This window comes from Trichosurus vulpecula, chromosome X (assembly GCF_011100635.1).
Source record: "Trichosurus vulpecula isolate mTriVul1 chromosome X, mTriVul1.pri, whole genome shotgun sequence".
Lineage (NCBI taxonomy): Eukaryota > Metazoa > Chordata > Mammalia > Diprotodontia > Phalangeridae > Trichosurus > Trichosurus vulpecula.
Window position 1 is genome coordinate 28,587,431 of NC_050582.1, and position 12,024 is coordinate 28,599,454.

The 12,024-nt window shown below is 48.8% G+C and overlaps 1 protein-coding gene across 1 annotated transcript; it reads right to left on the reverse strand.

Moving 5' to 3' along the window:
* Window positions 1-3,950: 3,950 nt before the first annotated feature.
* On the reverse strand, window positions 3,951-11,782 carry CNGA2 (cyclic nucleotide gated channel subunit alpha 2). The gene is made up of 6 exons (XM_036739797.1): window positions 11,667-11,782; window positions 10,705-10,797; window positions 9,494-9,664; window positions 6,981-7,085; window positions 6,603-6,709; window positions 3,951-5,377 (listed from the first exon to the last, which is right to left on the reverse strand). The coding sequence occupies exons 1-6, from the start codon at window positions 11,777-11,779 to the stop codon at window positions 3,951-3,953; spliced, it is 2,016 nt and encodes a 671-aa protein (XP_036595692.1). The 5' UTR covers window positions 11,780-11,782.
* Window positions 11,783-12,024: the final 242 nt, after the last annotated feature.

The following is a 12,024-nucleotide window of genomic DNA, read 5'->3' on the forward strand; positions in this document are numbered from 1 at the left end:
TATTAAAGTACAGACCTGTCCCATGGATCTGTTGTTCTGAGCCCTTCTCTAGCCAACCTGGAAAGACATACCCAGCCTAAGTTCTCTCCAAACACCTTTTCAGTTCTCCTAAGGACAATTGACCAATTAAATGGAGCAGATAGCCTTGCCTAAAGAGCAAGCTAGGAAGTGCTAATCTCCCTTGTTAATACCCAGCCTTTTCTAATTATCTGGAAGCCAGGTAAGTGCTGCCCACAGGCCTCCCCCTACCACCAAGAGCAGGATGGCCCTGGCTCCCAGGCTCACCCTGGTAGCCAACCCATAGGACCTTGGCCATCAGTGGCCCAATCAAATGTGGAGGGGGCTCTAGGTCTCACTGGGCACACCATGGCCCATGCCAACCCAAAACGCTGGGGAAGTCTTCACTCTGGCAGCTATTCTGTTGGTGACAGCTTTCTTCCCAAGGACTGACTGCCCTATCCCCAAGATTCCAGCCTGAAGAACTGTGCTCCTATTAAGCAGCCATGTTGGGTGAACACGAATTTATACTTGACACTCAGCCTTACCAACCTCTTCCCTTGAAACTCAGCTCATCTTAGGCAAAACTGTGAAATACCTAAGACAGCTTTGCTATTGACTCACTTGGAGATCTTGGGCAAGTTGCTTCACCTCTCTAAGCTTCAGTCTTTCTTATATGCAAAACGGGTATAATGTTACCTGGATTGTGAGGCTCCAAAAAATGGATATGCAAGTTATTGACAAACTGCAAAATACTTCATACATGACAAGGAAGGGAGAGTTAGCACCAGTAATAATTTTCCCATTTCACCCCAGGTGGCATTGGGATGAAAACGAGAGGGGGTTGCCAAATATACTATCTCAGCTGTCAAAATTGCCCTCACAGAGCAGGAAAAGGGGGGAAACTTACCTTAGCCTCCATGTAGACAGTCAATTCCATCTCCCTCCACATCCCCAGCACCTACCTTTATATAACAGATCTGGGAGAATATAAATCAGAGTAAGTGTCGATAATACTATGCTTCCAAGGATGGGGTGGAGAGGGGACAGGGAGACAAGCAAAGAGAATGGTGAACAACTGCTCCTCACTCCAGTGAAAGCACAGGAACCACCTTTTCTGCAGGAGACTGACTGCTTCCCCAAGTAGGTCTCCCTTCTTGCAGGGACTAAGTAGACCACTGAGTTGCTGTGACAACCTCACAGACCTTCAGGATAGGGCAATTCTACCCAAAAACTTGGGCCCATGGCCCACAAAATTAGGATCATGGGACTGAGAAGTCACTGGGTGCCAACACCCTCATTTTACAGGTAAGGAAACTGAGGCAGCAAAGGGATGTTGGGTAAATTCCCCAGAGTCATGTAAGTAATAATTAGGAGACAGAGAATTTGTCAGATTCTGACTCTCAAATTCTGACTCCAAATCCTCAGTACTTTGAGACAATTAGGACTTAAACAAAATTAGCCAGAAGTTGGAGGAGAATCGTCATGTACTTTAGTGATCTATCCCAATGCACTTTTACCATATGATGTTAGAGGTCACTGATCTGGCTGAGAATATTCTTACAGCCTGAGAGGTTTCTTCAAATTTGCCAGTAAGATTATTTAAGCAAAGACATTATCTGGAATTCATAATAATCATCACTGACATTCATACGGGGCTTTAAGGTTTGCAAATCACTTTATATGAGTTGACTTTTTTGATCCCCACAACAACCCTGTGAGGTAGGTGTTAGTATTATCTCCATTTTACAGATGAGGAAACTGAGGCTCAGAGAGGTACAGTGACTTCCCCAGGGTCACACAGCTAGTAAGAATCTAAGGTAGGAATCCAACTCACCTCTCCCTAACTTGGAGTGTAGCACTCTGTACACCTTGAAGACACATGAATACACACAAGAAGAGAGAAAATTCTGGGCCCACCTCTACAACTCCAAGAATGCTGGACTGGAGAGCTATTTAACACCTGCTTCACTGGTCCAGTGGGTTCTCCACTTGAGCTTGAGGAGGCTTCCAGGCTCTCAAGGCAGTAACCTCCATAGCATCTTTGGCTCTTCTCCCTCTCCTGCCCCCGACATCTAGTCCTTGATGGAATCTGTGCCCAAAGCGCTTCCTCTCTTTTCCCACAGCCACTCTGCTGGGCTAGGCCCTAACTACGTCACTACTGTATTATTGTAGAAATGGCAGCCAGCCTCCATGCTCCAGGCCTCCCTCTTCTGATCCAGCTAGCGCATGGTGGCCAAGATCCCCATAATATAGTACCCTACCCTTGTTACGCCTAATCCTGTGGCGGTCCTCGACTTCCCAATGAGCCAACATAAGATTCTGAAGCATGGATTTCTAGGTTCTCCATCAAGTGTCTATCCCCACCCCTTTCAAAAAAATCAAAATCACCACCCTCACCCCAGGTCAGGCTCTTCCCTCCAGGCCAGCAAAAAGACTTTTGGGTACCCACTCCCTCCCATCCCTAAGACATTTGACAGATCATTGGCCTCCTCTTCAGAGGTCCCACTGAGTCATGGACTTCCCCTGTTTTACAGTTATGCCCTAAAACTCAGCCTCCCAAGAAAGCTTCTGAGATGAACCCCCACCGGCTGCCATCACTCTATGTGGGACTTTGGGTTCCTTGGGTAGCTATTTTATGTGGTTTTGTCATTTTTGTTTTGACACATTTATTAAGCTGTCAGCTGCTCTAATAGAGATGTTAACTTGTACAGTCACAGTTTCCATTGTACCTCCCCAAAGATTCTAGTACTGTATTCTGCACAAGAAATTCCCTAGTTCACCTCACTTTGTCTGGGAATCACTTCGTTATGCTTTGATAAGTCATCTGGCCAGAGGACTTTCTTATAGAAGGCCCCTTCACAGTCTCTTCTCCCTTCAGGGCTGGAGACAAGATTAGAGATGTGTATATGTGTGTGTATATGTGCATGTATGTGTTCATGTGTGTGTATATATGTGTGTCTGTGTGTGTGTGTGTGAGTGGGTGGTGGGGTGCTATCTGTGCCTGGCTTTTCTTAGAGGCCATGCAGTAGGGATGGGGGGAATGGAGCAAGGAGAGAGGTATTGGGGGGTTGCTGTTGTTGGAATCCGACTCTTGTTGCATGGTCCTTGGAATCTCTTGTTCCCTGGCTTCGGTCCCCAATTCAGAGCCAATAAAAATGTGGAGCCTTCTCTTTCCTCTCTTCCAGTGGCTTTGACAGAATTGACAGTTCTGAGTATGTCAACAGATAAGGTTCTAGCCTCTGGAAAGGAAAGAAAGTCCCAGAAGCAGACAGTGTGGAGGTAGGGCCCAGGGAGCTCCGTCCACCTAGGAAAGAGGCCTCCTGGCTCTGGGGGTTGGAAATCTCAAGAGTTAAAAGAAAAATTCCAAGAAGAGAGACAAGCCATGATCCAGAAGAACTGTCAGCCAGGAGTCAGGAGATCTAGCTTCCAGGCCCACATCCAGCACTATTTAACTCTAAGGAAGCACCTTCTATCTGGGCCTCAGTTTCTTCTTTTGTAAAATGACAGGGTTAGGCCAAACTCCCTTCCAACTCTCCCATTCACCAAATCTACAAAATCTAATAATAACCGTAATTTCTGTCGTGCTTTAAGGTTATACAAAGTGCTTTCCTCACAACAACCCTGTGAGGTGGGTGGTACTACTGTTATCCCCACTTTACAGATGAGGGAACAAGAGGCTCAGAGAGATTAAGTGATTTGCCTGGGATTACACAGCAAAAAAAGCATTTGAGACAGGATTCGAATCCAAATCTCTCTGGTGACTCCATATCCAGAACTCTCAACTAATACTATGCTGCATCTTCAGGTTCAAAGTGGCTTTTCTAGTGCCTGGGGCTGAGGCCTTTAATGTAAGGTCAGATGAGCAGTCTGGTCCCTTCTCAAAAGGCAGAGGACCATCTTAACCTATTGTCAAAATGGGCCCATGACTAGAGCATCCAACACCCTGGAGCTCAAGGCTTCTCAGCAGCCGTCTCCTCCTGGTGCTCTGTCTCTGGTTCAGGGGTGTCCAGACCATCGGACAAGTAGTCATCCCCACTGGCCTGCTTCATCTTGGTTTCAAGGACTGTGATTCTCTGTTTCAGCTTCTGCTGGGCACCAGTATATTCACCGAGAAGGCGGCCAAACCGAGTGTACAGGGTCTCCATGTTGGTCTCCAGCTGTTCTAGCTTCTCCTGGACATCCACCTCCATGCTGGCAGCCACCTCATTCTCATCCAGTAGCCCTTCCTTCATGAGGATTTCCCGCCCGCGCTCCTCCAAGACCTTCTTGGCATCCGGGTATTCTGTCACAGCCTCCATGAGGTCATCCTTAGACAAGCAGAAGAGGTCTGAGTAGCCCAGGCTGCGGATGTTGGCTGTGCGTCTGTTGCCCATCTTACTTCCCTTGATGTTGAGGATGCTGATTTCTCCAAAGCAACTCCCTGCTGAGAGCAGTGCATACTGGGTAACACCATCATCTGCAACCACAGCCAGCTTCCCTTCCTTAATGATGTACATCTCCTTGCCGATGTCTCCTTTCCGGCAGATGTAATCTCCAGGGCTGAAGACCTGAGGGCGCAGTTTCAGCACCAGCTCCACCAACAGCCCAGCCTCACAGTCCTGGAAGATCCGTACTTTTTTTAGGGTTGACAGGTGGACATTGATGGCAATCTCGGCCCTGAGCTTGGCTGGTAAGTTCTTTAGGACTTCCCGCTCATCCACAGTCTTCTTGTTGGTCCACAGGTAGTCGAACCACCTAATGACCTTGGCTTCCATTTCCTTACTGACTTTACGGAACTGCATGTAGTGCTTGATGGCATCAATCTTGGCCTGGAACTCAGCTCGAGTGGCGTTCATGTTCGAGATCATGGAGCCCACGTTTCCCACAATCGTGGCAAAGATGAGGACACCGATCAGGAAGTCAAAGATGACGAAGAGATACTCCTCATCCTTCACTGGGGGAGGCGTCTCTCCAATGGTAGTCAGAGTGAGCGTGGACCAGTAGAGGCAATAGATGTACTCCCTAGCCAGGTAGCCAAATTCTGGATCTGTGATATTGGGGTATACCCATGTGTCCACCCCAAACCCAATAGATTTGGAGATGGCATAGTAAATGCAAGCATTCCAGTGGATAATGACCAGGATATACAGTACAAGGTTGCTGATCCTGAAGATGTTGGGGTAGCTTGTCCTGGTCTCTGTGCGATCAAAGAACTCAAACATGCGAGCAAAGTGAAGGAGGCGGTTAAAGCGCAACTCGGGATTGTGAATCCCCACTGCAAAGTACACCACATCAGTGGGGATGATGGAGGCCACATCCAGCTTAAACTGCAGGGTGTGGATATAGTTGTCCCGGAGTTTTTTAGTGTCCTTGACAAGCAGCCCTTGTTCTAGGAAACCTAATGGAGATGCAAAACAAGAAATTATCTCTGCCCCTCTTCCACTGGGCCTGAAAACAAGTTGGATGCTAACAAACCCCCATCTCATCCCCTTCGAATCCCCCAATCTGCAAGCTCTGAAGCCCTCCGTCTCACACGGGGAAGACAAAGAGCTCCCTGCTAATGCTCAGCCAGTGAATGCCATAGCCCCGATATCCTGGGAGTGGGAGTTTGGTCCCCCAAAGTCAACGAGGTCCCACTCACTAGCAGTGCTAGATGGAATACGTATCTCTGCCCTGTGGCTTCGGAACAAATTGCATTCTATTTTGCAGAGCTAAATTAGACTATTCAGGACCCATTTCAACTCCTGTCCCCCCCCAACACACGCACACAGAACTAAGTCTTAATATGCCACAGGCCAACCTAATTTGGGTGTTTCCAAGGAATGTCATACAAAGGAGAGATGAGAATTCCAATGCTGAGTCTCCTAACGGGAAAGTTTCTTTCTGGGAAATTCTAATTACACTCACCTCTCAGATTTCAATGAAAATGGACAGGAACAGAGATATGAAGAAAGTAAAATAGCCAATGAATCAAAAAATCATCTCTATTTGGCCTTGAAATGCAGTCTGATTTTTTATAGCAGCAGTCAATTCATCTTCCCTCTTGTGTCTTGCTTAGGTCAGTATTCAAATTGGGCTGTTTCCTCCACTGAAGTCCCCCTGGGATGCCTCACCTTGGTGTAGAGGTGACCTTGAGCTTTCAAAGGCTATACCAGTGAAACACAATCTCTGGCAGCCCTACCCAGCTGGAAAGGGTTCAAGCACCAACCCAATGAGAGACTGAAAGTCTGTGTCTAAGGATCGGCCTAAGTGCAAAGAGATCCTTTAGGACCCTTAGGATCCTAGAATGTCAGAGGTGAAAAGGACTTGAGAGGCCATCAAGTCCCACCCCCTCATTGAACAGAGGAGGAAACTGAGGCCCAAAGAGGAGGACATGCCCATGGTCACACAGGTGATAAGTGACAAAGGCAAAATTTGAACTCGGACCCCAGAGGTTTAGCCATGAGGGGTTCATTTTAACTTTCATTTATTTTACCACTGAAACTCACTAAGATGATCTAGCAATGGAGGGGTGGTCACCTGCCTTGGTGGCCAGGGGGCCCACATCTGTGAAATCATGAATGCCTGAAGCACCCCTATTACCCCACTCTGCCTGCCCCAAACCCACCCGTGCTTCATGTCACCTGTTCGAAGCCTAATGAAAAGGTCGGCAATGTAGACAACATCTGAGACGTAGTCAAGTACCAGCCACACCAGATAGTAGCCCCTCTGCAGGTCACTGAAGCAGGCCCTAGGAAGGAAGCTGTCAGTCAGGAAATCCAGTCACCCTCACACAAAGTTCTCAGAAACATTAGCTTAAGAAAGCAGCTCAGGCTCCTTGGACCAAGCCAGCTCCCCACCTCTGGGGCTAGATCCTGCCCACCTGGGGGGTCCTCCAAGCCCAAGCCATCATGGAGTTGGTTAGTGGCTGGCAGGTTCTCTCACTGTGTGATAGTGTCTGACAGAGGTGGGTACAAATCAGGGAGGAAGAAGAAGAGGGGCTGGGCCGAAGTCAAGCTCACCTTGCCACCAGCAGGCACCAGTTATAGAGGACAGGAATGGCAATAATGAAGAGCCAGCGGTAATACCAGTCTCCAGCGGGGTCAAGCACAAAGAGTTCAAATTTCCTGAAGAGAGAAAAACAGACGCTCGGGGTCTGGAAAGGCTAATTCAAGTGTGGGAACGACCCCCAGACATAGCTTATTTGCTTGCCTCTGGCAGTCTTAGAAATGGAAGGGCTGACCTCTCTCATTACTACCTCTTGCAATCTCGGGTTCTATACCTATAAAATAAGGGGGTGGGGATCGACACAAGACAAGATGCAGGAACCCTGCCCAGGGAGGTTCTGGGCCCTGAGGTCTCTGTGTATCACTTGTGAAGACTCACACTCCCAACAAACATTGATGAGGTGCCTCCTATGTGCCACACGCTGTGCTGAGAACCCAACATGTTCCAGGCTAGGATGACTGGGGGTACCCCTGCAGCTCGGCCTCTGGCTCCCGAGCACAGGGGGCCCCAGATGACCTCTCTGGGCTGCAGCAAGTGTCTGCCCACGACACCCCCTCTGGTTTTCTTCCCCTCATCAAGTAATCACTTCAAGCCCAATTCTCTGCTTGGTGCTCTGATTACTATGTATTGTATAATGTGGAGCTGCAGACAAGCCAATTAGTTTTAATGGCCTTTACAATTCTCCTCTCCCCACCCAGGAGCTCCAAATGAAAGCTGCTCCTCTGGAGACAGAAATGTTCGAAGTGGCATTTTGGAGGCCCAAGGACCCTGCTGGGGAGGTGAACACTAGATGGTCTTTCTGCCCATGACAGGCCAAGAGCCACAGTGGAGTGCCATGTAAAGGGTCAGAAGACCTGGCTCCCAAACTCACTAGTCAGGGGGCCCTGGGCAAATGACTTGACCTCTCTGAGCCTCAGTTGTTATTTTTTAATCTGTAAAAATGGGGGAATAGAGTTTGCACTAAGAGGCAATATGGCATAGTGACTAGAGGCCTGGGTTCAAGTCCTGCCTTTGATACTGGATGTGTGACTAAGCAAATCGCTTCATTTCTCAGTGCCCTAGAGCAGGGCTGTCCAACCTTAGGTTTTTATTGAAACAATAGACAATATATTTTGATTTGCCATTTTAGTGAGAGCTCTGCGGTAGCTCGGCTTCCTTTACTAAAGCATTCATGTAAATTTCTATGCTTGTAGGCGGCCACATAAATCGCACTGAGGGTGGCATTTTGGACAGCCCTGTCCTAGACCACACACTAAACCAGACATTTCAGAGCAAATGCCAGTCTGCATTGGCAGAGGGCATTTTAGCACTGGAAGTTCCCTATACCTGGAAAGTCACAGATCCAGGACGAAATCACTAGCATCACCTTCATTCTAGGGCTGACTGGATAAACCCTGAAGGGTTCTAGGAACAGGAACCCCCAGAGTGCAGCAGAGAGGGGGCTGGATATGAACTCAGGGATCTCGGGTTCGAATCTCAGCTCAATATCTGTGTGACCTAGGACAAGTCACTTTGTGTCTCTGGGGCTCAGTCTGCAAAATGAAAGGGGCTAGACTCACTCAGTGACCTTTGAAGACCCCTCCAGCTCTAAAGTGAGGATTTGCCGCAGAATCCTGGGCTCCACGACTTCATTATCTCGGAATCTGAATCCACCACCTCACAGATGAAAAGCAAGAGGCCCTCTGCCCTCTCCAGAACCCTAGAATGCCCAGATCTGAGGCCTCTTGCCACCAGGACCAGGTTGTAATAGCTTTAAGCCACACTAAGACTTTTGGGATACCCGATCCACATCCAATCCTGTCTTTTCTAAGCTCCAATTGTCCATCAACAACCATCTGCTACACATCAACTCCTGGAGGTCTCACAGCATCATTCAATCCAATGAGCTTGCCCCGACTCCAACCTTCCATGTTTCTGTCAAAGATACCACCATACTACTAATCACCCAGGCTTAAAACATTGGAGGCATCCTCAACTCTTCCCTTACCCTTCATCCTCCCCGCTTCCCCACATCATTACCAAATCATATGAATGCTACCTCAAGCATGACTCAGTCATCCTATTTTCTCCACCACCCTCATTCAGACCTACATCACCTCTCATCTGAACTGTGGCAACAGCCTCTGAATTGACCTCCTTGCTTCCAGTCTCTCCCTTCTCCAATCCAGCCTCCATATGTTTATGAAAATGATCTTCCTAAAAATCACATCTGACACTGACCCCCCCCAAGAATATTCCGTGACTCCCCATTGCCTCCAGGATAAAATACAAATCTCTCAGCTTAACATTGAAAGCCCTTCATAGTTTAGCTACAGCTTACCTTTAGACTGATTTCTCGTCACTTCCCTTCACACACTCTTTTCCAAACTGGACCAATAGCTGTTTACCAAGCTCAGCATATTCCATCTCCCACCTCAATGCTTTTGCACAGGCCACTCCCTTGTGGAATGCTCGCCCTCCTCACTTCTGCCTCTCCTGATCCCCTTAGTTGTTAGGCCTCTAACCAACATGCAACAGGGGACCTTACTTTTTGCCTTTGCCGTCACCATCTTTGTCACCTTTGCCGTCACCCTGCTGAGTGGTCACTGTCTGGAGCTCAGGCCCACGGAACCTCTCAAGGAATGAGTCTGGTCTTTGTTCTTCCTCTCGAAAATTCTTATTGGCCCAGTCTCTCAGGACTCTGACCAATTGGACAACCCTAGAGAAGGAAAAGAGAGCCAATGACCAAAGTGGACAAGAGATACTAGGGTAGGAGTGAAGGCCTCTGTGAAAAAAGCAAAATACATACCCTTGGCCCTCACATCCTAAATCTGCTATCAACTTACCTAGGAGGCCCTAAACAAGTGGGCTCTGGCCTAAGATGATGCTTACGCAGGAGAAGGATTCTCTAGGGCCTTTTTTTCCTTGGGGAATGGAGAACAGGGTAGTGGAAGTATTCACACTTATGTATCCTGTCCCCTAAGCAGCCCGAGTAAAAGTTCCATGGTGACCAAAACGCATTTTGAAGGCACATGGTTTCATTACTGTGAGGAGGTATGTGTGGTCCATGGAGTCTCAAACCCAAGGAGATGGTAACTGAACTCCAGACTCACAGAGGCCTGGGACCTATGAACTACCTAGGCTTTGGTCACAGAGAAAGCAGTCTCTGAAATAGCCTACTCAATACACCCAGGAAAACTGGGGAAAATCCATGTTTTCAGTAGAGGCTACAAATGGGTATACATGTCTGTTGCCATAGATTTGGGGAAAGGCAGATCCAATGAGGCAGTGGAAAATCATGGGCCCTTAATATTCCAAAGAGAAGAGGTAGGATCATGGCTTGATGAGCAGCAGGCTTTTGATCTGACTGCCTCTCCCTCCCCACAATGTTTTGAGCCTCTGGAGTCTAGAAGTTGACTCAGCTCTGGTTTCTCTATTTCCCATCAAACCCATGGCCTTGCACAATTACAACTTGCCCAGATGCTCATGACAGGTGGAAGAAGGGGCAGGGGTTTCTGTAGAAGGCGAGATTACAGACCAAAGGCTCAGTGGAAGGGCACCATGGGCAGGAAAACACTGACCCTTCAGCAGTCCAACCAGCTCTGGCCTCCCTTAGCCACTGGAGGCACACATACATGCTAATTGATGCCCTTTCTCTTTCTCAAGAGAAAAAACCAAGTGGCTGAGATGAATGTCTTCTGGTGTTGGAGCAGAGGAGCACCAGCGCTCTATGAAGCCACTCCCTGAGCTTGGCCATACCTTCGGAAACCCCCTCTACCCTGTTGGGGATTGTCCAGCGCCGCCAGCCTCTGCAGCTCCGAGGAGGTGTCATCATCAGCTGCTGACTGTGGCCTGCAGAAGGAAAAGAGAGCTCAGCTCGGCAGTGCTGAGTGGTCTCCTGAGTCCCACTCAATTGCCAGCAGCAGCAGAAGCAGCAGCACCTTCTGGGGCCTGTACTCAAAGCACCAGCAACTATGGCAGGACTATCTTCACCAGGAGGAAAGCCTCTCAGGGACAGAGATGTTTCAGGGCAAGAAGAGGAGAAAGGCTTCCTGCTTGCGATGTTTGCCCCTGAACCCGGGCTCCTCCACCTCTCTCCTACCATCCCAATCTCACCATACAACAAGCTGGGATGTAGCAAGGCCCCATATTGCATGGCCTTGTGCCCTCTCCCAGCATGAGGGCCCGGTAGGGTAGGATGGAGACATTGCCTCACACTCTTTTCCTTTGTCCCAGAAGTAGCAGGGCCCAAACTATAGCCCCTTTCTGGACAGTTCCAGATGTAGTATCCAAAGGAGCCATCCCCTACCTGATCCCTAGTCCAGGGTGCATGGGAGTTCCTTCCTGATCCTATTTACCCCATAATTTTCTCCAGCTGACCTCACCAAGTGATCCCAATGTTCTATTAGGACCCTTTGGGCCAGAAGTGGTCAGGACTTGCCAGGGTCAGCCTACTTCTTCATAAGGCCAGCCAGAGGAAAGATAACAAGCTTCCACAGGGAAAGGCCTCTCTGGGCCTGGCTCCTGGATAACCTGTGGTCTCTGTCCATCCTCATAGACTTCAGAGTACTCTTTACCCAGGATTCCCAAGGAATTGGCTAGAATGGGCTTTCCTTCTCCCTGGAATCCTTCTAGGTGTCTTGCTCCGCCCACTTAGCCCTCATAGCTACTAGCCAGACACTTCCCTTGCTGTGAGCATGCAGGCCCATCCAGCTGCTGACCTGCTGGGCCTATGTTCAGGCTCATCCTTGCCATTGGCTTTGACTGATGGGGGTGGGTGGTGGTTGTGGTTATTGGCTGGAGAACTCTTCACACCATTCGTTTTTTCCGACATCCTCCATGTAAGGAGCCCAAGGGCAAGGATCCTGCTCCAAGAAGCAGCAGAGAGTAAAGGAGAACATGATCAGTAGTATCTTTAGCATTAACTGCAACCAAAAGAGCTGGAGACCAAGGAGCCCTGGAAGAACAATACTTAGCAGGACTGGGGAGCTGTCCAGCCCCTGCCTAGAGTGCTTTGCCCTTACTCCTAGCACTTTGGCCCTTCCATGGGAATATGGGCCATGTGACTCAGAAATGCCA